Source organism: Lissotriton vulgaris, chromosome 6, assembly GCF_964263255.1.
Source record: "Lissotriton vulgaris chromosome 6, aLisVul1.2, whole genome shotgun sequence".
In the NCBI taxonomy this organism is placed as follows: domain Eukaryota; kingdom Metazoa; phylum Chordata; class Amphibia; order Caudata; family Salamandridae; genus Lissotriton; species Lissotriton vulgaris.
Genome location: NC_141694.1, coordinates 1,360,492,129 through 1,360,518,208, shown reverse-complemented (window position 1 = coordinate 1,360,518,208; position 26,080 = coordinate 1,360,492,129). Strand labels below are relative to the sequence as shown.

Here is a 26,080-nt window from a genome sequence, read left to right as displayed (position 1 = left end):
AAATGAAGACCTATTCTACGGCTCTGCAGGCTTCTTTGGGCCCCCCTCCTCTTCCTGAGACGTCCGCGGATCCCTTGCCATGTGCGAGGCCTTCGGTGGAGTCGCCGGCAGCTTTGACCCCGGCGCCGACTAGTTCGTCTTCAGGTTCTGGGGTTGTGGTGTCGTCTAGGTGAGGCCCCTCGGGGTTCCCCTCTTCGACCCACGGTGTCCCTGCCTTGCCGCAAATCCCCGCAGGGTCCCTGTGGTGTTGCAGGAGGTCACTGGGACTGACTGTTTGTCCCTGAGTCTCCCTTGGTCGTCTGGGCAGGCAGCTGCCTTGCTGGAGGCCGAGCCGACGCCGTTCCGGCGCAGATGGCTTTCCTTCCCGGCCCTGGCAGCGCCGCGGGTGGTGGCCGGGGCCTGGGGCTCCACCCCGAGTCCCTCTCGGTCCTCTACGCAGGCGGCTGCCTCGTTGGAGGTCGAGTCGGCGCCTTTTCGGCGCCGTTCATTAGCCGCTTCGGCTCCGACCCCTCCCCATTCTCCTAGAACGCACGTGGTGGTGGAGGTCGCATCTCCTTGTCTCGTCTTCACCGGAGACTGGACGCTGCGTCGTTGCTTTCTCCCCAGCATCTTCCAGGGAGGGCTCTTCACAGCCTCTGCAGCCACAACCCGGGATCCTCTCTTCCGCAATTCGCTGTTGGAGGCCCCGCAGGCTTCTCCGGAGGCCCCTCAGGCCCCCCACTCATCCGTGGATCTTCCATCCTACAGGGGCTGTCCGTTTTTCCCTCCAGCTGGACTCGGCGATGGACAGCTTAGTTTACAGCCGTCTCCCACAGAGGCATTGCTTTCTCCTCTGTGACGCCCTACGGAGGCGGGTATTGCCTTTGTCCGGGCCATTTCCACGGCAGCTGGCATTTTGCAAATGGGCAACCCGGTCACCCCATTCCCTACGGACCATCTGTTGGAGGTTATCCACCAAGGCTATGGTGGAAGGCAGCTGCTTCTTCCATTTGAAGCTTCTAGGGGCCTGGGGGCGTCCTGCCATGGGAGATCCGGTGCCTCAGCCGCTCCTCCACTGCCACCGTCCTGTTCTGCACGATTTAGTCTGCCTTTCTTTCCACCCTTCTACCCAGGGCCCTCTCCTGCAGACTGCTTTTCCTTCCTTACCTTCAGTGTTGCTCCCTCCGTCACGGGAGGCCCGGTGGTTGGATTCCTGGGGCCGTAACATCTTCTCTTCCACTATTGCTGCTTTGAGAGCGCTCAACACACTTTGTTTGTTGGCCAGGGCTACCTCAAGCCTTTAGGATTCCGCGTAGTCCCTTCTGTCTCGCTCCTCACAGGAGAGTGTCTGCTCTGATCTTCGGCACCATGTACTGGATGGTCGGGAGTTAGCTGCTTTTATTCTCTGTTCGGCCTTGGATGTTTCTGATTCTCTCTGCGGTGCTATGGCAAGTTCTGTGGCTCTCCGCCGCCATGCTTGGTTGGGTGGATGGCGTTTTTCCAGAGAATATTAGGGAGCGTCTTGTTGACCTGCCTTTTTGATGTGGTTCTCTGTTTAGCACCCATGCGTACTCCACCATTCAACGGCTCCTTGCGGGGCTCCGTCCTCCTCCCCCTCCGTAAGTTTTGGCTTGTCGGTCCTCAGGTGCTTTATGGGAGATGCTTATCCCACCTTTTTCTTTGGGCCTAGTGTTTCGGTTGGCCCGTCTGTGTGTTCTGTGTGGCGTGCAATGCCTTCAGGGTCCTTAGGTTTGCCTTTTTGTAACTGTTCAATCAATCAATCAATGATAGCATTTGTAAAGTGCACTACATACCTGTGAGGGTCTCAAGGTGCTGGAAGGGGGGGGGACGCTGCAACTGTTCAAAGAGCCAGGTCTTGAGGAGTCTCCTGAAGGTCAGGAGGTCTTTGGTCAGCCGTAGGCGGATGGGGAGGGTGTTCCACGTCTTGGCGGCAAAGTGGGAGAATGATCTACCGCCAGCGGTCACTCTTCAGATGCCGGGGATGGTGGCAAGTGCGCGGTCTAGGGAGCTGGCGGGCGGGGGTGTAGTGGCTGAGCCGGCTGTTGAGGTACGCTGGTCCGGTGTCGTGGAGTGCCTTGTGTGCGTGGGTGAGGAGCTTGAATGTTCTCCTCTTGTTGATGGGGTACCAGTGCAGGTCCTTCAGGTGGGGTGTGATGTGGCTGTGGCGAGGGATGTCGAGGATCAGGCGTGCAGAGGCGTTCTGGATGCTTTGGAGTAGTTTCAGGAGTTTGGCCGGGGCTCCTTGATAGAGTGCGTTGCTGCTGATGAGGGCCTGGGTGACCGTCCTTCTAGTTTCGGTAGGGATCCACTTGAAGATCCTGCGAAGCATGTGAAGGGTGTAGAAGCAGGAAGAGAAGGCGTTGACCTGCTTTATCGTGTAGAGTGTGGAGTCGAGGATGACCCCTAGGTTGTGTGCGTGGTCGGTGGGTGTTGGGGGTGTTCCTAGTGCAGATGGCCACCAGGAGTCATCCCAGGCCGAGGGGGTGGATCCGAGGATGATGTTCTCGGTTTTGTCCGAGTTCAGCTTCTGTCGGCTGTTCCTCATCCATTCGGCAACGGCCTTCATGCCTTCGTAGAGGTTGGTTTTGGTGGTGTGGGGGGTCCTTGGTGAGGGAGAGGATCAGCTGGGTGTCGTCGGCGTAGGAGATGATGTTTAGGTTGTGCTGTCGGGTGACGTGGGCGAGCGGTGCCATGTAGACGTTGAACAACGTTGGACTGAGGGATGAGCCTTGGGGTACGCCGCAAATGATCTCGGTGGCTTCGGAGCGGAAAGGGGGAGGCGGACGCCCAGGGGTTCTCCCGTGAGCAAGGAGGTGGTTACAGTCCAGGGCCTTCTCTTGGATTCCGCGTCGTGGAGGCGTACTCTTAGTGTGTGGTGGCAGACTATGTCGAAAGCGGCTGACAGGTCCAGGAGGATGAGGGCTGTGGTTTCTCCATTGTCGAGCAGGATCCTGATGTCGTTGGTGGCGGCGATGAGGGCAGTTTCGGTGTTGTGATTGCTGCGAAACCCAGACTGGGACGGGTCCAGGATGTTGTTCTCTTCGAGGAAGCTGGTCAATTGTTTGTTGACGGCCTTTTCGATGACCTTCGCCGGGAACGGGAGCAGGGAGATGGTTGGTAGTTCTTGAGGTCCTTGGGGTCCGCCTTGGGTTTCTTTAGTAGGGCGTTGATCTCTGTGTGCTTCCAGCTCTCCGGGAAGGTCGCTGTCTCGAAGGAGATGTTGATGATTTTCCGGAGGTGGGGTGCAATGGTGCTGCTGGCTTAGTTGAAGATGTGGTGTGGGCAGGGGTCGTCTGGGTATCCGGAGTGGATGGTGTTCATGATCTTGATGGTGTCGTTGTCGTTGATGTCGGTCCAGGCGAGCAGGTGGTTGGTGGGGGCGGTGGTGTTTGGGTCAGTGTGGATCTGGAAGTGCAGGTGTTCGTGGTGCTGAGGGTGTCATCGGCGAGTGTTGAGATTTTGAGGGTGTTTCTGTGGACAATGGCAATTCCTTCTCCTGTTCCGTTGGGGCAGTCCTTGTGGGTGATCTAGCCGGGATGGCTATGGCGATGTCAGGTGCCGAGGAGGAGGTCAGCCAGGTCTCTGTTAGGAAGGCGACGTCTGGGGCATTTGTCTCGAATAGGTCCCAGAGTTCGATGGCGTGTTTGCGGGCGAAGCGGGTGTTGAGCAGGATGCATCTGAGGAAGTTGAGTTCCTTGTTGGTCGGGTTGGCGGGCCGGATGCTGGTGAAGCTGCAGTTCCGGCAGGAGAAGGATCCTTTGGTGCGCTTCGGGGCGGCCAGGCAGCAGGTGTGTGATCGTTCGGCGTTGAGTGCGTGGAGGGTGCTGGAGTCGTAGCAGAGGCAGGCGTTGTGGTGTTTGCGGGGGCCAGGGGTCCTGGCGCAGGGCGCGGTCCAGGCGCAGACGGGCTTTCCTTGGGCACGCCAGCAGCGCGGCCGCCATAAGAAGGGGAGGAGGGAGGGAAGAGCAGCTGGGAGGGGGGAACAGGCGAATGGAAGCAGGGGGGTGGGGCCGCAGGGGCCGCAGCGGCGGGAAGCGGGACCAGCGAGGGAGCGGGGGCAAAAAACAGGCACAGGAAAAGGCAACACAAGCAGCTAGAGAACACAAAACAAGCACAGGCAAAGGCTAAACAAGCAGCAAAAAATACAAAGCAAGCACAGGCAAAAGGCTAAACAAGCAATTAGACGACAATACTGTGGTCACAAGGCATGATAATCAGAGCGCACAAAAAGCAGGCAGAAAACAAACCTAAGGCCTACCACTGGCCACCAGGGATGAGGCGCAGGTGGTAGCCTGTGGGTGGAGGTGGGCCTCGAACTCAGTAGCAGCTGGGTCCTAGACACGGCGCACTCAGGTGGAGCTACGCGGCGTGGGGAGGGACCTCCCTTCAACAGGGTCAAGCGCTTTGACCTTTGTGGTGTATTTTTTCGGCTGATTGGTAAGCCGTCCGTGGTACTGACCGCAAGTCTTTTATGTTCTTGTCATCGGCTGCAGAGTTTTTTCGCTAAGAGGTGTTCCCATGGTTTGTTTTGGGACGTGTCATACCCTAGGTGGGGTACTTGTAGCTATTGTGTAGCTCTGTCCTCAGCTGGGAGGGTGTGGACACCTTTTCGGGTTCCTCGCCACTGTATGCCGCTTGGTGCGGTCTCCTTTTTTTCTGTATCGGCGCGGCTTGCGCTGCACCAGGTTCTGTTATTCTCATTATCCGCTAAATCGCCTGACTGACTTTGGCATACCGCCTACAGCGTCGTGTCATGGTGTCATGGTGTTTCCACTTTGTTGTCCTGCGTTTTTGTCTGGCCCTTTGCCTTGTGTTCCGGGTGGCTAGGATACTCCTCGTATTTCCCTGTGTTCTGGCTGACGCCTTAGGGCTGTCCTACGTATTTCTCCTCTTTCTCTTCTGGCTGGTCCAAATTCTTTTCGTGGTTCGGGTTGTGTCTCTGGAACGGTCCTTCTCTGGGGCTTGTTCTGCGATTCCCTTGCCTCTGCCTTCATCTTGCGCTTCGCTTGTTCTGGGCGCACTGCTCCATGGTATTTGCCAGCTGCCGACTGCGCACGCCTGATCGTTATGGTCTGCCTCCGTGGGCCTTGGCGTGTACTCTTTTGCTCCTGCCCCTTGTTTTGCTGGAGCTTTGTGCAACTGTGTCTTTCTTATCACGCCTGCACTTCTTGGTGTGGGGCTGTTCCTGTCTTGTCCGCTGCCTTGGGGCTGATGCCCGTTCAGCTGTCCCCTTGTGTGTGTGTTCTCCTGCGACGGGCTCTGCCTCCATTTCCACCTCTTCTTCTTGGAGTTTGGGATTGTTCTTTTCTTCCTTGGTACTCTTTTGATGCTGTCTGTCCCTCTGGGGTTTTCTGGCGGATGTGCTTTGGACCTCTGGTAGGCTTGTGGTATCCTGGCCTTCCCTTCGCCTTGTTCTTGTTTACTTCTGCTTGGTGGGGGCTGGGCTTCCATCCTGTCCCCGTGACACATCCCCTGTTCTTCCAAGCTGGTGAGTTTCCTCTTGCAGACCCTCCTCCCTATAGGTATGGCTAGGGTGTCTATTCTACGTTAAGGGATCTGTGGCTAGTAGTCTCTATCAGATGTACAAGTTACTTACCTTCAGTAACGATGTATCTGGTAGAGACGATTCTAGCCACAGATTCCTTCACGACCCGGCCTTCCTCCCCATTCATCGAGGACCTTTAGCTTGGTCTTCTGCACTCGCCTACCTCTGGGTGGTTTTGTCTTCTGCGAGTGCCCTCTTTCACTTTCTCACTGGCGGGATGCTTTGTTCTGTTTGCTTGTTCCACTCCTCCCTTTGTGGTAAATTGGACGGTAGGTTCATGTGTACTTCTGCATCCCTACACCCTGGTTATTCCAGTGTGGGGCCTACTCATGCTCTTCTCCCTTTTTCATTGCTTGAGGTTTCTGACTCCTCTGCAGTCCTCTGAGTTGGGGTCTCTTGGCTGTGCCTCAGCCCGTAGCTCTGTACAGGGGATGCGACCCTCCTTGATGGTGTTGTCCTGTGTTACTTTGTCATTACTCACCTGTTAGGGACTTGTTACCCTTCACTGTTATGGATTGGGGTTGCAGACTTCTGTCATCTGCTGTGTCATTTTTTGCATGTTTTTCTGCTTCCAGGGAGGATGTTGTCTTCGCCTTGCGAGGTGGATTCTCAGAGCGGTGCTCTGCTCTTTCCCTTCTATGATGCCTGGCATTTTTCCAACTGGTGCTGTTCCTCACCTTTCATTTCCTCCCTTTCTGTTTCACTGCTTTTTGGCACACTGTTCCCACTCTCTCACAATTTTGTTTGTGATGGCTCCGCGTTATCCCGTGGAAAAGTTCTCAGAAGAAAACTGACGTCAGCGTGGGGCTTATGTGACCTCGCTGACGTCAAGTCCACGGACGACGTCAGGGCCGAGTCACACGGTGCCGCCCCCTGGCACGCAGAGTTGCTGTGGCAAAGATTTTTCCGGGTCCAGTCTCACGCCTGGGGATAATTCTACGTTAAGGAGTCTGCTGCTAGAATCGTCACTACCAGATACATCGTTACCGAAGGTAAGTAACTTGCGCGTCTACTTACCTGTGCCAAGTCCTGCTTGGTTCAAGATACAAAACATAAGTATACCTTTTTATACTAAACTAATTGGCTTGGATTCAGTCTTTGAGTGTGTGCCATCAGTTCTTGCTTGATTGAGTACAATAAAGGCTTAGCACACCCTCCTGATAAGCCTAACTGCTCGACCACACTATCACAAATAGAGCTGTTTATGATTATCTAATTTAGGCTCGGTTATACCTCTGGGGATCCACTGGACTCTGTACACACTTTACCCTACTTTGGTATTGTATATATACAGAGACAGCTACCTACGGAGAGTCCATATATATTGGCATGGTTACTCCCAGGTCTGTGTTCCACAGAAAAGTCCATCCCCTGTAGGGAAAAGGAAAACCTCAAAAGTTTGGGATTTTCACCCTTCATTTGTTTAAGCCATAAGAGGGGCTTATGGTTCGTCTGAACAATGAAGTGAGTGTTAAACAGGTATGGAACTTCAAGGCCCAGACCACAGGCCTCCCTCTCAGTAGCTGACAAACGTTTTTTCCTGGGGGTAAACTTTCTGCTTAATAAAGCTACTGGTTGGTCCTGGCCATCTCTGTTAGGTTGTGATAATACTGTGCCTACCCCTATCTCAGAAGCATCTGTCTGGAGATGAAGGTTTTGGAGTAATCAGGACTTTGCAGGATGGGAGCAGAGTATATGGCCTGCTTGGTCATCAAATGCCTTTTGACAGCTAACTGCCAACTGAACTTTCTTAGGCATCCTTTTGGAGGTGACATCAATACGGGGAGTCAGTATGGCTCCATAGCCCTTAACAAACCTTCTGTAGTACCCAGTTTGGCCCAAGAAAGCTCTGACCTGAGTCTGGGTAGTGGAAGCTGCCTAGTCTATTATGGTCTGAATGTTGCCCTCCAATGGTTGAACCTGGACTCCACCTTCCAGGTGGCCCAACTACTCAACCTGGCTCTGCCCTCTCTGGCACTTTGTGGCCTTAATAGTGAGGCCTGCATTTTGAAGGGCCTCCAGAGCATTCTTGAGGTGGAGCAGCTGCAGCTAAAGAAGTCAATATCATCTAGATATGCTGCACTATAGGCTGCCAGACCTGTTAGGACGCTGTTCACCAACCTCTAAAATGTGGCAGGTGCATTCTTCAAGCCAAAAGACATTACAATAAATCGATAATGCCCACTAGGGGTTGGAAATGCTTTTTTTGACTTGGCATAATTAGCCAGTCTGATTTGGCAGTAGCCAGCAGTCAGGTCAAATGTACTGAGATATTTGGCAGAGGCCAGAGAATCAATACAGTCATCTGCCCTGGGAATTGGATGGACATCAATCCAAGTGACAGCACTGAGACCTCTATAGTCTACACAAAACCCCATCTCTCTCTTACCATCTTGGTTGTGAGGTTTTGGGACAAGGACTACAGGACTAGTCCAAGGGCTAGCCGAAGACTCAATGACCCCCAAATTCAGCATCTTTTGGACTTCTGTCTTGATGCAATCTCTTACATGGTCAGTCTGTCTGTAGATTTTACTTTTCACTGGCAGGCTGTCACCTGTGTCTACTTCATGGGTACACCAGGTGGTTTGATTGGGAGTCAGAGAGAACAAGTTTGGGAACTGATTGAGTGCTTGCCTATAATCAGCTTGCTGCTGGTCAGTGAGGCTGCCTGCCAATGCTGCTCCATCACCAAGGTCCTAAGAGAGGAGATCAGGGAGAGGGGTCACTCTCTTCCTCCTGTCCCCATTAATGGCCATGAGCAAGCTAATGTCAGACCAGCCAATAAAAGGCTTTAGACGGTTAACATGATGAACTCTGTGAGTTCCTATGTCAGTAGGTGACCTGTTTTCTCAAAGATACTATGGGGACACTCCACTTGTCCTAGAGAGCTACTGGGGCCACAGACTCCAACACTCACACTTGGCGTCCTGGCTGGTACACATTCAGTACATTCTTCTGGTAATGCAAAGCTTTCTGAAGCTCCTGGCCGGCCGCCATCATGTACATAGCCATACATGAAAGCAGGCCAAGGACATAGTCCATCATGTCATGCTTGGACGGGGGGTTTGAAAGGCAGCTCCTAGACCTCCATAACCAGACACAATGAACCCCTAACAGGATGTCAAAACAGAAGTTCAAATGAGCTGTAGCCCACCTCCTTCCGAGGAACCTCTCTGTAGGCAAAGAGAAGGCAGGGTAGTAAGACATCCCATTTTTGCCTCAGCTTTTCTTGGAGACCCATGATCATACCCTTTTAGGATCTTGTTGAACTTTTCAACAAGCCCATTCCATTGTGGATGGTAGGTTGTGGTAAACTTGTAGTTCACACCACACTCTTTCCACATAGCAGTGATATAGCTAGATATGACGTTTGTACTATTGTTAAGAAACTCCACTCCGGAAAGTACTCCCAGAAGTGCCCTAGCTACCAAAGGAGCTGGAGTGGTCCTATGTGGCATAGCTTCTGGATACCTGGTGGCATTGTCCACCTCCACTAGTATGTAAATTTGTCCAGAGGCTGTTGGAGGGTTTAGGGGACCAACACTGTCCATCTCCACACTCTCAAAGGGAGCCCCAACCACTGGAAGTGGAATTAGACTTACCACTGGCTTGGCAAGTGACACAGGAGCGACAACATATCCTTGGTATTTTCAGACATGTGGGGCCAGTGAAAATGACGACAAGCTGGTCCCAAGACTTGCTTTGCCTAAAATGTCCTGCAAGGGGAATGTCATGCGTTAGGGATAAAAGAAAAACCCTGAATTTCTGAGGTATGACCAACGTCCCAGTGACACCAAGCTTGGGGGTCTCTTCTTTCAGAAAACAGGAGCCCCTCTTCCCAATAGATCATATGGGATCCACTGCCATTAACTGCCTCCTCAACAGCAGCTTTCTGTTTGAGCTGTTCAAGAGAGAGGCAGGATTTCTGCTCTAGACTCAAGTCTGCCCTGGAAGGGCCCCCTTCCCCCAAGAGCTCTTTTGTGTCAGGCCCAAGTTCTTTTGGAACAATTCGTTCACAGGGACTTAGGTCATCTTCCTCAGGAGGCTGATCCTCACTAGGAGTCTGAGAGGAAGATACTTCCTTACCTTTCCTGATCCTTCTCTTAGGTGCTAACTGGTCCCTTATTCCACGACCCAGAGCTCCGTCAGTGCCTAGCTGTTTGGCCTGAGCCCTGGTAACAGCAAATGCACCAGCCAGAGATTCCCATCATCTCTGCATGTGTCCCGAACTCCACTTCATACCAGGCTGAAGTTTCTAAGTCAATGCCCAATAGACAGTCCACAGGTAGGTCTGGGGAAAGCACTACTTATTTAGTGTCAGTTACCCCTCCCCAGCTGTGATTTACAACTGCCAAGGAATGATCAGCCCTGACATTGCTTGCTTAGGTCATTTGATAAATTTGACAAAGCATGGCCTGTGCTGTAGACACAAGTTTATCTGTCACCATAGTGACATTGGTCCCTGTGTCTCTTTTTGCCACTGGTTCTTGAGCACTAATCAAGGACTGCTACCTGTACTTGCCCAAGTTAGTGGGACTTACAAGTAAAGTGGCAAGTTGGCAGGAGGCCACCCGTAGTCTGGAGGTGGGTGACAACTGCCGGGGGTGAGCCCGCCTTCAACAATCAGTCGTCGAGGTAGGGGAAGACTGACACCCCTGACCTGCTGCAGATGAGCTGCGACCACCGCCATCACATTCGTGAACACCCGAGGGGGGCTGATAAGGCCGAAGGGGAGCACGGCAAACTGAAAATGCTCCTGGCATACAGTGAACCGCAGGTAACTTTGGTGGGCCGGTAGGACGGGGATGTGAAAATATGCGTCCTGCAAGTCCAACGCTACCATCCTGTCTCCAGGGTCGAGGGCAGCCAAGACATGAACCAGAGTCAACATCTTGAACTTCTCCTTCCGGAGGAAGCGATTGACGTTCCTGAGGTCAAAGATGGGGCGCAAGCCCCCCTTGTCCTACTTGAGAACCAGAAAGTAGTGGCAATAACAACCACGCCCTACTTATGGCCCAGGAAGGCGCTCGATGGCTCCATTGGAAAAGAGGGCCATAACTTCCTGCTGGAGAGGCGCAAAGCGATCCCAGACATGTGGTGGAACTGAGGTGGCATGGCCGGGGGGCGGGGGGGTATGGGTAGACTCTAAGGGGAGGGAGTAACCTCTCCGGACGAATTGCAACCACCACTTTTCAGAAGTGACAGAACGGCAATGGGGAAGGTGATTTAGAACCCTGCCACCCACTGGCATGGGGTGCGTCCCGAAGCTCAGACTAGGAAGGCTTCGAGGCGGATGTCGCGGGGCGGAGGTGGACTGACCCTCACGCCAGCCCTTGGAGCTGCCACGGAGGCCTCAACGCCCACGCTGAGTTTGGTTCATTGCTTTTGACTGAACGAGCGGGCAGGGGCACCCCTTCCCTTTCATGAAAGGAGTGAAAAGTAGATGTGGCTGGGCGCGTGGCGGAAAAGCCCAAGGACTTGGCTGTAGCTCGAGAGTCCTTAAAACCCTCCAGCACACTGTCGGCCTTATCACCAAACAGGAGAGTGCCATCAAAGGGCATGTCCATGAGCGAGCTCTGGACATTCGGAGAGAACCCGGTAGATCTCAGCCAGGCGTGGCGACAAAGTGCCTTATCGTGAAAATCACCCTACCGGGGGAGTACGTGGTATCTAAGTCACAACGACTAAGTCAAAACCCCTGCATTTGCTGGGGTTTTCCATCAACGTGCCGAAGTCGCACCTGAGTCCTTCTCAGAAGCTCCCCTTCATCGGAGCGGTTCTGTATTCAACGCGGTTTCGGGTTTATCCTCCCGAACAGCGAGTCTGGGATGTTAAGTCTATAATTCCGATCTTTCAGACTCTATCCCGTGTTTTGGTCAGGATGACCCTCCGGCTCCTGGGCCTGACGGCCTCCTGCATCCTGCTAGTGCAACATGCCAGATGGCATATACAGGCTCTGTAGTGGGACCTGAATTTCCAGTGGGCACAGCATCCGGGCAACCAGTTCGATCACGTGCAGATCTCGGAGGGCACTGCATGGCAATTTCAGTGGTGGATCACGAATCGCGATTGGGTCAATGGCAGATCCCTCTCCCTTCCCCAACCGGAGCACACAGTGGTGACGGATACGTCCCTCCTAGGATGGGGAGGCCACTTGGGAGAGGCAGAGATCAGGGGCTTCTGGTCTCCAGCGGAGTCCTGACTCCATATCAACCTTTTGGAGCTTCGGGCGATCCGACTTGCACTGAAGGCATTCCTTCCCTCTGTCCATGGAAGTGTGGTGCAGGTGTTCACGGACAACACCACCGCCATGTGGTACTGCAACAAACAGGGCGGGGTAGGGTCCTGGACCCTTTTTAGGGAGGCTCTGTGCCTCTGGACATGGCTGGAACATCAAGGCATTTCCTTGGTGGTTCAACAACTGGCACGTTCTGTGAACGCAGGGCGGACAAACTCAGTCGCCGGTACTTGATGGATCACGAATGGCATCTAAACTCTGACGTAGTGCAAGGTCTCTTTCTGCAGTGGGGAGAGCTTTGGTTAGATCTATTCGCCACCAAAGAGAACATGCAATGTCATCCATTCTCCGCGTTGGAATTTCCAAGGCGGCACTCGCTCAGCGACGCTTTTCATCGCGAGTGGAGTTGCGGTCTATTGGTCGCCTTTCCGCTTATACCACTTCTGCCCAGAGTGCTGAAGAAGATTCGTGCGACTGGGCCCAAGTCATTTTGGTGTCTCCGGACTGGGCACAAAGGTACTGGTAGCCTGAGCTACTCAACATGGCAATCGATCCCCGTATCCCACTGCCTCTTCGGGAGGATCTTCTGTCGCAGCAGCAGGGGACGATCCTCCACCCAAACCTGCCCAGCCTCCACCTCCATGCGTGGAGATTGAGCGGCGACAGTTGACAGCTTTCGTTCTTCCTCCCGAAGTCTTTGATGTCAATCTGGCAGCCAGGCGTCCCTCCACAAAAACAGATACACTTGCAGGTGGAACAAGTTTGTGGCATGGTGCACAGCAAAGTCTGTGTATTCTCTTTCAGCTCCTCTTTCCGAAGTTATTTTGTTCCTTCTTTCCTTGGCCCAGCAGGGCTCTGCTCTGGTCACTATCAAGGGTTATCTTTCTGTCACTCTCTGCCTATCTACGGCTTCCAGATCTGCCTTCTCTTTTTAAGTCCCTGGTTGTTAACCGTTTTCTGAAAGGCATTACGCACACTTTTCCTCCTGTGCCGTTCATCATGCCTCAATGGGACTTAAACCTTGTCTTGACATTTCTCATGTGCGCCCCTTCATAACTGTCCCTTACGTCTTCTTTCTCTCAATATGGCTTTCTTGGTAGCTATCACCTCTGCTAGAAGAGTGAGTTAGCTCCATGCTCTTTCTTCCAAACCTCCATTCCTTTCCGTTCAACTGGACGAGGTGGTTTTGAGGACCCGTCCTTCTTTCTTGCCAAAGGTTGGCAAGCCCTTCCACATCGGGCAGACCTTCACTTTGCCGACATTCTTTCCGCATCCTTCAAAAGAGCAAGATAGGCTCCACCGTCTGGACCCAAAACGAGAACTTTAGTTTTATCTGAGTGCATACAACAGTTCCGGGTGGATGACCAGCTTTTTGTTGGCTATGTGGGTGCCAAAGAAGGTCGGGCCGTGCACAAACAAACCATCTCTCGGTGGGTCGTTCTCTGCATCAAGGCCTGTTACTCGTTGGCTAAGAAGGAGCCTCCTGTGGGGCTGCGTGCCCATTCCACCAGGGCAACTGCAGCAACTACTGCCTTGGGACGCGGCGTTCCCTTGCAGGACATTTGTCAGGCAGCTATGTGGGCCTCGCTGCACACTTTCACCAAGCATTACTGCCTTGACAGTCAAGTTCGGAGAGACCGCTTCTTTGGCCGTTCTGTTCTCCGTGACTTTCTGGTGTAATCTTATTTGCAGACCCACTGCCGGGGTTGGTATTTCTGGGGTATCTATTCTAAGGTAAGGAATCTATCACTAATGTATCTCTTTCAGATGCACAAGTTACTACTTGTGTAACAATATATCTGTAAGAGACATTTGTTAGTGATAGATTCCTTACCGCCCCACCCATCCTCCCCGTTCTGCGACCTGATTACTAGGGTTAAGGACATCCCTTTCAGGGCCCTAGTTTCATGGCGCCAGTGGTCAGTTTCTTGCATGGCTCTGCGTTCCTGGCGCGGAAAGTTGTGTACAGAACTGACATCAGCACGCGAGGGCAGCGTCTGAGTAGCTGCCGCAACATCATCTCGGCCTTCACGACGCCAGTGACGAACGTGGAGGCTCACAACGCCACCTTCTGACGCGCAGTGGTACTGATGACAAAAACTTTCCGGATCCAGTCTGACACCTGGGGGTAATTCTAAGGTAAGGAATCTATCACTAACTAATGTTTCTTACAGATATATTGTTACCGAAGGTAAGTAACTTGGCCGTTATTACCTCTGTATTAGTTTGAGCTATTATGGCAACATCTAATCCAATCCTAGGCTCTTTCTATTGGCAGTCAAGTTTGCCCTCTTTGGGAAATGAGTTCACCAAATTTGTTAATATGAAACAAACTACAGTGTGCATTCTTTTAAGGATTATTTTTCCTAAACTGAATAAAATAACTTTTTGTAAGCACTGTATTACAGTGTGTCTCATTGTATTGATCCACAGTTTCCTTGAAATAACAAATTTACATATTTCGTAACTCAAAATTGAATTTTCTCAAAATGTCTGTTAAAGAAAAATTGGTCATAACATTTTCAAGTGTAGATTTTATTTAAAACAATTTGTTCTTTCAGACTGCAGTGCGCCATGAATCCTGCAATGGTTTGTACAAGTTATCACTCTCATGTCTTGATGGGGGAGATTCAATAAATCGATCTTTTCTGCTGCTGGCAGCATCAACCTTGTTGAAGTTTCTTCCTGATGCTCAAGCTCTAAAACCTGCAAGGGTAAGGTTCTCTCTTGTTGTGGTAAATGTTGCTGGTGTTAAATGATTGATTTATTAGGAGTATTGAAATGTACCCCATGCACATGTCTATACAGCAGAAGCAACATAATTAAACATTTAATCCCACTGTACACCATTTCCCGGTGAGGGGGCGTTGAGAGCCCAGATGGAGACATATGCGGCTTATTTGCAGGCCTCGCTGGCTTCTCTTTCTCCTCCTTCCCCTCCTGGGACGTCAGCAGATCCCTTGCGTTGTGCGGTGCCCTCTGCGGCGTCGCCAGCGACTCCGGCCCCAGCATTGACTGCCTCGGATCCAGGCTAAGAGGATGTAGTGCCATTTGGGCGTGGCCATTTAGGGGTCCCTTCTTCGGACCTCGGCGCCCAAGCTTCGCCGCAAACTCCTGCGGGAGTCCCTGTGGTGTCGCTGGAGGTCACCAGTCCTTGGGTCGCATCCCTGAGCCCCTCTCGGCCCTATGGACAGGCGACAATCTTGTCTGAAGCAGAGGTGACGCGGCTAAGGTGCCGGCAGTTGCTGGCCCTGGCGGTTCCACAGGGGTCGGCGGACCCCCCTCGTCCCATCATGGGTCGAGGCTGGCAGGGGCACCTTGTCCCCACCCCGGGCACCTCTCGTCCCTCCATGCTGGCGGCTGCCTCGACGGAAGTCGAGTCGGCCTTGGCGGCGCCATGGGGGTTGGCGGGCTCCTCGTCCCCTCATAGGTCGAGGCTGGCGGGGAACTCCTTGTCGTTTCCCTGGTCCCTCTCGTCCCTCCACTCAGGCGACTGCCTCGTCGGAGGTCGAGTCGGTGCCGTTGCGGCGCCGTCCTTTAGCTGCCTCGGCTCTGTCCCAGCCCCGGTCTCCTGCACCGTGTGATGTGGCGAAGGCCTGTCCGGCATCTCCTTTGGCGCTGGACGATGATGACGTCCTGCCTCTGGTTGCAGACTCTACGGCACCAGACAGGCGTCAGGTTGTGGACTCGTCGTCAAACGCCCCTTCTTCCCCGGAGGTTGGGCGCCTGCTGGTGCCGTCTTCGCTGGAGACGTGCCGCTGCTTCGTTGCTTTTTCTCTGACGTTATCAAAGGACGGCTCCTCATCGTTGCCGCAGCTTCTCTTTTCGCCGGAGGAAGCACAGGTCCCCCACTCTTCGACACCTCTTTCTCCTTTCCGGACCTGACCCTTCCCCACTCCGATTGGCTTAGGGGATGGCCGCCTTAGCCTGCAGTCGTCGCCTACAGAGGATCTTCTTTCCCCACCACCGGGCCTTACGGAAGCGGGTGTGGCCTTCGCTCGCGCTGTTTCCACGGCTGTGGGAATTTTGCGCACGGGTGATCATCTTCTGGAAGTTCTCCACCAGGGCTCTAGTGGGAGGGAGCTGCGCTCCCCTTTGAGGGTTTGCTCCATTCTTCTCTGACGGGGGCTTGGGGGCACTCCGCCACGGGGGATCCGGTGCCCCAACACCTTCTGCACCGGCACCTTCCGGCACCGCGTGACCCAGTGTGTCTTTCCCTCCACCCCTCTGCCAGTTACCCCCTTTGGCGGACTGCCTTTCTCTCCCTGCCGTCGCTGTTGTCACCACCATCACGGGAGGCCTGCTGGCTGGACTCTTGGGGGCTCAATATGTTTGCTTCGACCAGTGCGGCTCTGCGGGCCCTTAACACTTTGTTTGGTGGCTAGGGCCACCTCTTGCTTGTGGGACTCGGTGGAGTCCCTTGGATCTGCAGCTTCTCAAGAGGGTGCTGGTGCTGATTTGCAGCACCATGCGTTGGATAGCCGGGAGCTGATGGTGTTTATTCTTCGCTCTTAACATCTCGGAGGTGCTTGGTCGTACCATGGCTTCTTCGGTTGCCCTTCGCCACCATGCTTGGCTTCGGGACAGTGTGTTCCTGGAAAATGTTCGGGAACGACTGGTAGACCTTCCCTTCGATGGCACTCTTTTATTCCACGCCCTGGCAGACTCAGCCCTCTAGAGGTTCTTGGCAGGGCTTTGTCCTCCTCCTCCTCCTTCTCCCCGTCAGTGAGCTGTGAGTTGATCTAGTTTTTGGGAGCTGCTCTTTCTTTGGGACGGGTCGCCTCATGTGCATTCGAGTCCTCTTGTTGAGACTGTGGTTCTGTTGGCTGCTGGCCGGCCCTTCTTGACTGTGTTTTTTCTTTGGGTTATCTATACCAGGTTGGCCCTGAGATTAGGCCTTCTGTTTTTTCTCTTTGGCTGCTTGACAAGCCATCTACGGGTTTTTTTTCCTGCGGATCTTTCTATTGTACTCTGCTGCAGAAGTTTCTTCCTAAGAGGGTTCCCATGTCTTGGGGTTTAACATACCCTATGTGGTGTAATGGTAGATGTTCTGTGTTTGGGAGTTGTGGTCACCTTCAGACCTCTGCTCTCCTTAGCGTTTATGTACGTTGCAGGTGCAATTCCCTTTTTCTTGGTTTAGAATGCCTTTGGTGGCGCCCGGGGAGTCCTTCTCTGGGGTCGCTGCGCTATTCGCCTGGTCTGTCCTGGTGTCTGCGGCCTGGCGTAGTGGCTCTGGTTCCACTTCCTTTTGAATCGTACGTCTTCTTCACCTTCCTGTTCTTTGTCCTAGGGGCTGGGATGTATTTTGTGTTCCTCCCTCTTTAAGGCGTGGGCCACCCGGTCTTCCTGGGTTCCCCGGGCTACTCTTTCTGCTACTGCCTGCTTTATTGCTGTTGGCTCCGTCTGTCTGGCTATTGCCTTCTGGCTGTGGTGGGCTCAGCTGTCCTCTTCGCGGGGTGTGTTCCCTGTAGGGGTGCTTGCCTTCTGTTTCCCTCGTCTCCTTGGAGTCTCTAGGTTGATCTTCTTCCTCTTCCTTGGCCTTGGATGGATGTTCTGTTGCCTTGTATGGGCGTGGAGTGCTTCGACCTCCTCTTGCCTTGCCCTTGTTTCCTCTGCTGGGTGTGAAGGGCTTTCTCTTCTTTCTTCTTCCCACATCCCCCTTGGGGTTGGTGGTCTTCTGCTTGTGGGGGTTCCCCTTGCCTGGAGGAACAGGGCTCCTCGCCCGGTCTGTTGGACTAGTCCCCTGTGGGACCCTCTGTTGTGTCCAGGCTGGTGGGGTCCTCTTGCAGGCCCTCCTTCCCCGTGGGTATGGCTAGGGTATCTATTCTACGTTAAGGAATCTGCGGCTAGTAGCCTCTGTCAGATGTACAAGTTACTTATCTTCTGTAACAACGTATCTGGTAGAGACGATTCTAGCCGCAGATTCCTTCACGGCCCGCTCTTCCTCCCCGTTCTGTGAGAACCTTTGGCTTGGTCTCATGGATACGCCTCCCAGTGAGCGGCTATGTCTTCTGTGAGTGCATTATTTTGCTCTTTTTGACAGGATGATGCGTCTTGTTTCTTGTTCCTTTCCTCCTCTTTGACACTTTGAAGGATGGGTTTATAACTATAAGTACTCCTGTGCCCTTCTGCTCTGGTTGCTCTGGGGTTGGGGCTTGCCTTCAATGTCTTCCCTCCCCACCCTCTCCCCTTTGTTACTAAGGGTTCTGGCCCCTCTGCTATCCTCTGGGTTGGGGTCATGTGGCTGTGCCTTTCCCTTCTTCCTTTGGGTGGTTGTCGCACTCTGTGATGGGGTTGTCTTGGAGGTTTGTCGTTCTTTGTTTGTCTTGGACTGGTTCCCCTTCGTTGTTCTTCGTTGGGGTTGTAGTCCTGCTACATGTTGTCATGGCATTTTAAATATGTTCCTTGTATCCAGGGGGGGCTGTCTACGTACTGGCAGGGTGGCGGCACAGGGATGTGCTCTGTTCTTTCTTCTTTTCTCTGCCTTTTGGTGCTGCAGTGTTGACACTGCTCCTTGTGGTGCTGTTCGTCACCATCCCTTTTTCAATTTTTTCTGCTCTTTCGCACACTGTTCCCATACTCCCACAGTTTTGACTGATCCGCGTTGTGGTGTGGAAAAGTTCTCCAGAGAAAACTGACGTAGGCACGCCGGGGTGGGACTTATGTGGTCTCGCTGATGTCACATACGTGAACAACGCCGGAGCAGAGTTGCGTGATGCGGTCCCCGGCGCACAGGGATGCTGTGGCAAAAATAATTCGGATGCAGTTTCACGCCTGGGACTAATTCTACCGTAAGGAATCTGCTGCTAGAATCGTCTCTAGCAGATATTTCGTTACCGAAGGTAAGTAACTCGTACGTTTGATCATTTGCCTCAGCCTGTTCTCTGTACTCCTATCCTCAGTGGCCATTGGGTCATACCTCTGGCTGACCTAGCACATCTTGGGCAATGTGTAGATCCTTGGCCATATCTTTCTGCGACATTCCTTCTGGCTCTGTGTTAAAAGGCGTGGCAGTTTCCACTCTCTGTGTACAGTGCTACTTGCCTTTCTGCGTGCTACCCAAGAACACTGCCGGAGTCCATACCCTGTCCCCAGTATAACTGACGATGTAGCCTTACGGCTAGAGCGGTCCAACTCTAAGCTGGAGAATCTTGTTCGCGTCTGGGCAAAGATGCTCAACATCCTGTGATTCTGGGCAAATCATCTCCATCTGCCTAACAAAAATAAATTTGTCCGTCTTTAACAAAACTGGTGCTATGTAAAGCGCTCTGATACCCGATATCTCCGGGTCTAGTTTGCGCTGTATAAAACTCTGAACTCTGAACAACTGATCTACATGCACTGCTAGGCACATTGAGTATCTTTTATTCTGATTGAGACTTCTAACTGCATATTCCCCACCTTTTGAATATCCCCCTGGTTGTCAGACTGAATCCAGAAACTTTTGAGCAGTACCTCTGAGCACCTCTAGGTGTCTCATTGTGTTCCCACACTTTATTTATTTATTTATTAGAAAGTTTTATATAGCGCGGACTTGACCCTTGGGTATCAGAGCGCTTTACAGAAAAAACCAATATAGAATAACATGAGGTAGAATAGCATGAGGTAGTTTAGCGATACAGCTATACTAATATAGGATAACATGAGGTAGAATAACACGCGGTATTTTAGAGATACACCTTACGTAGACATAACCATAAAAATGAAGATGTAGGTAGGTATGAATACAGTGTAACAAAACGTTCCATATAGCTATGAGGTAGGTTAGGAATCAGTCTGTGAGGTAATAAATCAAAGATGTGCTAAGGGGCGATACAGTCTTACGATAGTATTTGCCATCGTTAGGATTACAAGTCTATAAAGTTTCAGTCTCTGTCTGTCAAAGATGTTATCCTAGAGCTATTCTATTTGGCGCCACATTTAAGTCGTACTACTGTAGTCTTGGATCCACATTGTCTGTGCATTAGACCTCCAATAATTACAGGTAAGTGGAGAGCCTTCAGATTATCTTCATCATACTGATAGATTTTCTCCTTTCCCCATTTGTTTTCCGTTTTGGCCTCCTTCTGTATCGTTGTCGGTACTGCTCTTTCTTGTCTAATTGAGGAACTTACTCATTAGGAAGGTCTTCGCTTCCCTTTTGAAGGTGGCCGTGTTAAAAATGTTCCTAATATTAGGAGGGAGAGAGTTCCAGATTCTGGGCGCTGTCCCTGAAAACGTTCTGTCATATGTTTTCCTCTTCTGGAAAATCGGTTGTCTCAACAGTAACTCCTTAGCCTTCCTGGCCGGTCTGCTTCCTCCCGATAGCTCTAATTTCTGTGCCAGGTATCTTGGTGTTTTGTGGTGGATTGCTTTTTGTGTGATACACGCTAATTTGAATTGGATTCTGGCTTCATATGGGAGTCAGTTTAGCGATTTCAGGTGTGGCGTGATATGGTCAAATTTCCTCGACCCGGTAATGAGTCTAGCAGCTGCATTGAGACATGTTTTGAGTGGTGCTGTGGAGATTTTTGGGAGTTCTGCTAATGTAGTACATCCATATTCGATCCTCGAAATAACCAAGGACTGTACTGCCAATTTGAGGTCTGCAGTAGAGATGAATGGTTTCAGTTTCCTGATATAGTTCATGTGACAGCGAGCACTCTTTGCCATTGATTTGATATGGGCTTTCATGTCTAGATTCTTATCTAGTGTGATTCCTAAAGATTTCGCTGAGTCCACTATGGTAGTGGTGCAGTTTAAAGCTGTGATCAAGTTGGTCCATTCTTTCACTTCCGTGCGGTTTTTTGGTGGAATGAATAATAGGAACTCAGTCTTTTGTGCATTTAGTTTCAGATGATTGCTGGTCAGCCAACTTAGTGTCTTTTTTAAGGCCTCATTCATTAGAATATCTTCCAGGGATGCGATCTTGATGTAAATCTGTGTATCGTCTGCATACATATGATACGAAATGTTTGCGTCCCGAAGAATTTCTGTGAGAGGTTCGACATAGAGGTTGAAGAGTGATGGGGATAGTGTGGACCCTTGAGGGACTCCGATCTCATTAGGGTATGATGAAGATAGAGATTGATTAACTGAAAATCTTTGAGTTCTGTTCTGGAGGAAGGATTCAAACCATTTCAGCACCTTTCCCGACATTCCCATCCTGTTATTCAATCTGCTTAGTAATTTTACATGGTTTACCGTGTCAAACGCAGAGGACAGATCTAGTAGTACTAGTAGATGTGAGAAGTTGGCCTGATATGCAGTGTTCACTATTCTAGTGATCACTATGTATCATTCCAAACGACCCTTATTGATGATTGGTTGTAAGTCAACCTTATAGACCAGCTATCCTAGTAGCATGGACAAGAGCAGTCTTTAGGCTAAACTCTAGAGGGCGTGTTAAGCCAGCTGTTATACCATCACATATACCCCTTGAACACCAAGTGAAAGGACACCACACAAGTTGTTATGAAAATAAAAGGATATTTATTTATAACAAGTCTACCCTGATCTCTTTATGAGTCAGGGAGCTAAGCACACAACAAAACTCTTACGAAAATACTTTAAGTTGCACAATTTACACAAATGCCCGAGGAGCACGAAAAACCATATACTACAAAAGTGGAATGCGAAATACTAGCAGGTAAGTAACTAGATCCAGAGGCTTCAGGATCGCTACGACTACACTACTGAACCTTTAGGTTAGGAGCAGGAGGCCTAGGGAGATCGGGTGCAGAGTGTGCACTCTCACGCGGGATGCGGGACAAAGTCTATGGATACTAGTATCTCGTAAAGTTACAGTTATCGGACGAATCCGACTAGATAGGCTGAAAACGAAAAAGGATTTGGACACTTAGATAGTGAACCTACGTTGGAGCACCGAAATGCTCGGGTTACCTAGCCCAGGGGCTGCGGCTGCATAGGGTTCAAAAGACGTCGGGAATCCTCGTTACCGTCTATGGAGCCTGAAAGAAGAAGTTGCTGGCAGGCGACCAGTGATAAAGTTCGATGTGATCCAAGCCTGGATCGATGATGGAGACGACCTGAAAGCAGAGGGGACTCAGTTCTTAATCACTAGCCAGTGGTTAGGTGGGCACCAGGATGGCACCGGATGAAGTCACCTCGACCAGGTGAGTGGGCGATGCTGGGCTCTGTAGTCTCTCGGACCAGGAGGCGTTGTCGGCGACCAGGATGGAGGTGCGAGCTGTCCCACAAAGGTGTCTGCTGTCGGCGATGCTAGACCCAGGATTGGGGCGACTGTAGGAGAGTAGGGTCTGCAATCCTATGATCACCCAGATTTTTTGCTTTTGTTTCACTGGTTTACGACTTTCTCTGGCTGTGGGCCTGCCAATCAGACCCACAGCCTGGCTGTTCTCTTTCTAAATTACCTCATGTACCCTAGGTGCATCTACCAATTGGTACTGGGCCACCTTATCAGACCCTGTAACTCAGGGCATAGGTGTACCCAGGGCTGCCAGGGGCTGCAGCATGTATTATGCCACCCCTGGCTGGCCTCCTAAATTTGACACAACTGGCTGCATGACAGCTGGGGCAAAGTCGTGTAATCACCCTTTGCTGTAGGTGTAGTATACCTATACCTAACCCTAAAATGGACACACAGATTCCTATCAGTCACTCCTATGGCAGGCCTTGACAATCCTGAAGGCAGAGTGCTTGGAATCGTGTGAGATGGTGCTCTGGCATGAGCTGAGCCTGTCTGCAGCTTGCGGAATCAAGTCCTAATAGCTGTTCCATGATATCGCATACCATATACTCTTAAGTGCATTATGATCCTCGCGGTTAAATGCTATCTTTGGTATTGCTTTATCAAAGCATGTCGAGTAAGGTGTCATACGAATTGGAATACTAACCCCTCGCCAATTCTGGCGACGGGGTTAGCATTCCACCCTTCTAGAGGGACACGACATGTATGTAACTGTGAACCCCGGTTAAAGTTAACTGAAGCCTCAGCTCCACAAAATGGATGCTGCCACCACAGACACAAGTCTGACCCCCTGCAGCTGGGAGTCCTTCCAGCGAGGGGAGCCTGGACAAAGGGTTTCCTGTCAGGGGCGGTGCTAGCACCGTCCCAGACATGGTTTTGTGTATCCTGGGTAGGCAGGGCTTTACAGGAAGGTGACTGCTGAGTGGCACCCCGGTGCTCACTACGCATAGGCCGGTCTGAACCAGTTCCAGGGGCACACCAGCCCCTGGCCTGGGGAAGTCCGGCATGGCTGAGGGGTGTAACCACCCCCCACCTAGTCCCACCCATAGGCAGGACCTAGTCACCGGGTCAGCCCCCTTTTTTAGTATAAAGATAGGAGCGGGCCCCCTGTTCAAATTAGATCATCTTTGGAATCAAGATACCACTTTCTTCGAAAGGACTTCACGATTTCTTCTTCAAGATTCTCCCTTGTGGCTAAGGAGTAGTCACCCTGCATCAAGCGGGCACCATCCTAAAGAACACTGCGGTCTGCTGCAAGTCCTTCATCACGAATCCGACGACCCAGCTCGACGAGACCCGGCTTCCCTGGCACCTCTGACCTCTACTCACCTCTACAGCCAAGCTGAGAACCGTGAGTGCGACGAGACCTCAAGGGACCGACGATCGCCAAGACTGCACGACATCTTTACTGCAAGCCCACCGTGTCCTCCACTGGTGAGTGCTTTGGGGTCCGAGAAGCCCCGACCCTGCGCAGCTCCAGCACCCAAGATCAGCCTCCCTGCATCTCCACGATCGGCGTGGGGCCCTTCTGCTGTTTGCTGTGCACCGCGTTGTTTGGCTACTAGCCGGCTGGCTTGTGGCCTTCTGAACGACGCCCAACGACTTCACGACTGCTGGTCTGGTTGCTCCAGGCTGGCCCTTGCTTCCTTTTTCAAGAGAGGCACCCCGGACCCTCCTGGTCCACTCCAGACGCCATTTTAGGTCCACCGCGTGGGCTTGAATTTGCCAAGGCTTTGTTGCCCAATCCTGGGTCCAGCGACGCCGACAGCTTCCATCTTCGTGGGACAGCTCGATCCTCCATCCTGGTCGCCGACAACGCCTCCTGGTCCGTGAGATCTTCGAGTCAAGCGTCACCCACTCACCTTGTCGAGGTGGCTACCATCCGGTGCCCTCCTGGTGCCCACTGACTACTGGCTAGTAGTCTCGAACTTGGTCCCCTCTGCTTTCAGGTGTCATCTATCTTCGAGATCCAGGCTTGGATCCAACTGAACTTTCTTCACTGGTCACCGGCCAGCATCTTTTCTTCCGGCTCCTGGTCCGTCTACGAGGATTCCCGACGTCTTTTCAGACCTATGCAGCTGCAGCCCCTGGGCTAGGTAACTTCGGCATTTCGGTGCCCCAGCATAGCCTCACTATCCAAGGGTCAGAATCTACTTTCGTTTTCTCCCTACCAGGTCGGGTTCGCCCGAGAACACTAACTTTCTAATTCCTAGCTACCATAGACTTTTGTCCCGCATCTCGCGTGAGAGTGCACACACTGCACCCGAGTCCCCTAGGCCTCCTAGAAGTAATCTAACGATTCCCTAGTCAAGTCCTAGCGATTCCAAAAGCTATTAGTACTGTACTTACCTGCTAGGAATTTCGCATTCCACTTTCAGAGTATATGGTTTTCCGTGCCCCTCGGGCATTTGTATATACTGTGCTAACTTAAGTATTTTTGTAAGAGTTTTGGTTTGTGCTTAGTACCCTGTCCTCATAAAGAGTACAGGGCTGTTGTGATCTTTAAATAAATAACTGTTTATTTTCATAACACTTGTGTGGTGTCCTTTCACTTGGTATTCAAGGGGTATATGTGTGGTAAACAGCTGGCTTAACACGCCCTCTCGAGTCTTTAGCCTTAGACTGCTCGTATCCACGCTACTAGGATAGCTGGTCTATAAGGTTGACTTACAACCAATCATCAATAAGGGTTGCTGGACTGATACATAGTGTTCACTAGAATAGTGAGCACTGCATATCAGGCCACCTTCTCACATTGGTGGCAGCGGTTGGGATTTGAGCTTGCTGTTGTTTTACCACACGTATCCTAAGAATATCTTGCTGAAAGATCACATAAGTACTGTTAGGTACATATAACTAAAGCTTAGAATACTCTGAGTTCTACTGAACCAGCTGTTGTAGCTCCTCAAGGCTTAGCACACCTTGGCTACAACTCTAGCAAGGGACCAGTAGGTAACACATAGTGTAGGTAGGTGCATCACTTACACCACACTAGAAGCAGTATGTCGGTCACAGGAGGAAACACTGAGTCTCCCCTTGTGTCAGTTGACCCTCCACAGGTCATCCCTTCAAGATATACTGCGCTTAGCTTCCATGAGTTACGACAAGTATGTACCTCTAGGAAGATTAAGCAGGGGTCTAACCCCACAACTGCTTTTCTGATTGGTCTCTTAGAGACTCATGATGCAAGGAGGGCTGGTAACCCAGACCCTTCTACTTCAGAAGGCAATATGCCCTCCCTACAGGGACCCTTTGATAACCAGGACCCTCCACATCAGGAAGCAGATGATGCTGATGATGAGGATGATGACTTGGAATCTAAGGGGGAGGCAGATCAGGACCAGGTAGAAGTCGTCAGACTAACCAGGACCAACTTAAGCAGACATGAGAGGGACTCTAGGGGAGCCCTGGGGCCACTCTCAGGTCAGCTTAACATTGGGAATGGACGAGTTAGATCTCTGTCAAGAGGCTCTAGCAGATCCATTCATACCAATGGCTCTCAACATTCCTCTCAGAGGGGAATGACATCTCCCCAGAGGAGGATGTATGTAGCTAAGGAAAAGGCAGCCAATCTGAGGATTGAAAGGGAAGAACTTGCCCTGGCCAAAGAGAGGCTTGCCTTTGCTAGAGAGCAACAATTGAGTGGGACAGTCCCCACTGGTGGCAGCATTGTACCTAGCAATAGGGAAAGGAGTTTTGATACAAAACACCTTGGTAAGATAGTGCCCCCCTTTAAACAAGGGGATGACATCCACAAATGGATTACTGCTTTGGAGAGGGCCTGCACTGTGCAAGGTGTTCCCCCAAGTCAGTGGGCAGCTATCTTGTGGCTCTCCTTTGAAGGTAAAGGAAGAGACAAGCTCCTCACCACAAGGGTAGAGGATGCTAATGATTACCAAGTCTTGAAAAGTGCACTGGTTGATGGGTTTGGCCTAACCACTGAGCAGTACAGGGTGCTGTTCAGGGATACCCAGAAAACTCAGTCTCAAGATTGGGCTGACTTTGTAGATTGTGCCACTAAGGCTTTTGAGGGCTGGTTGCTGGGCAGTAAGGTTACTGATTATAAAGGATTGTACAATTTGATGAT

At 51.6% G+C, this 26,080-nt stretch overlaps 1 protein-coding gene across 2 annotated transcripts in view; it reads left to right on the top strand.

The window, feature by feature from the left end:
• The window catches only part of USP34 (ubiquitin specific peptidase 34), a 2,709,276-nt gene that overhangs the window by 1,029,205 nt on the left and 1,653,991 nt on the right, over window positions 1-26,080 (top strand). For both annotated transcript variants that reach the window (XM_086927486.1, XM_086927485.1), the window contains exon 37: window positions 14,345-14,497. In XM_086927486.1, the coding sequence (XP_086783612.1) occupies window positions 14,345-14,497 (153 nt within the window). The remainder of the gene's footprint in view (window positions 1-14,344; window positions 14,498-26,080) is intronic.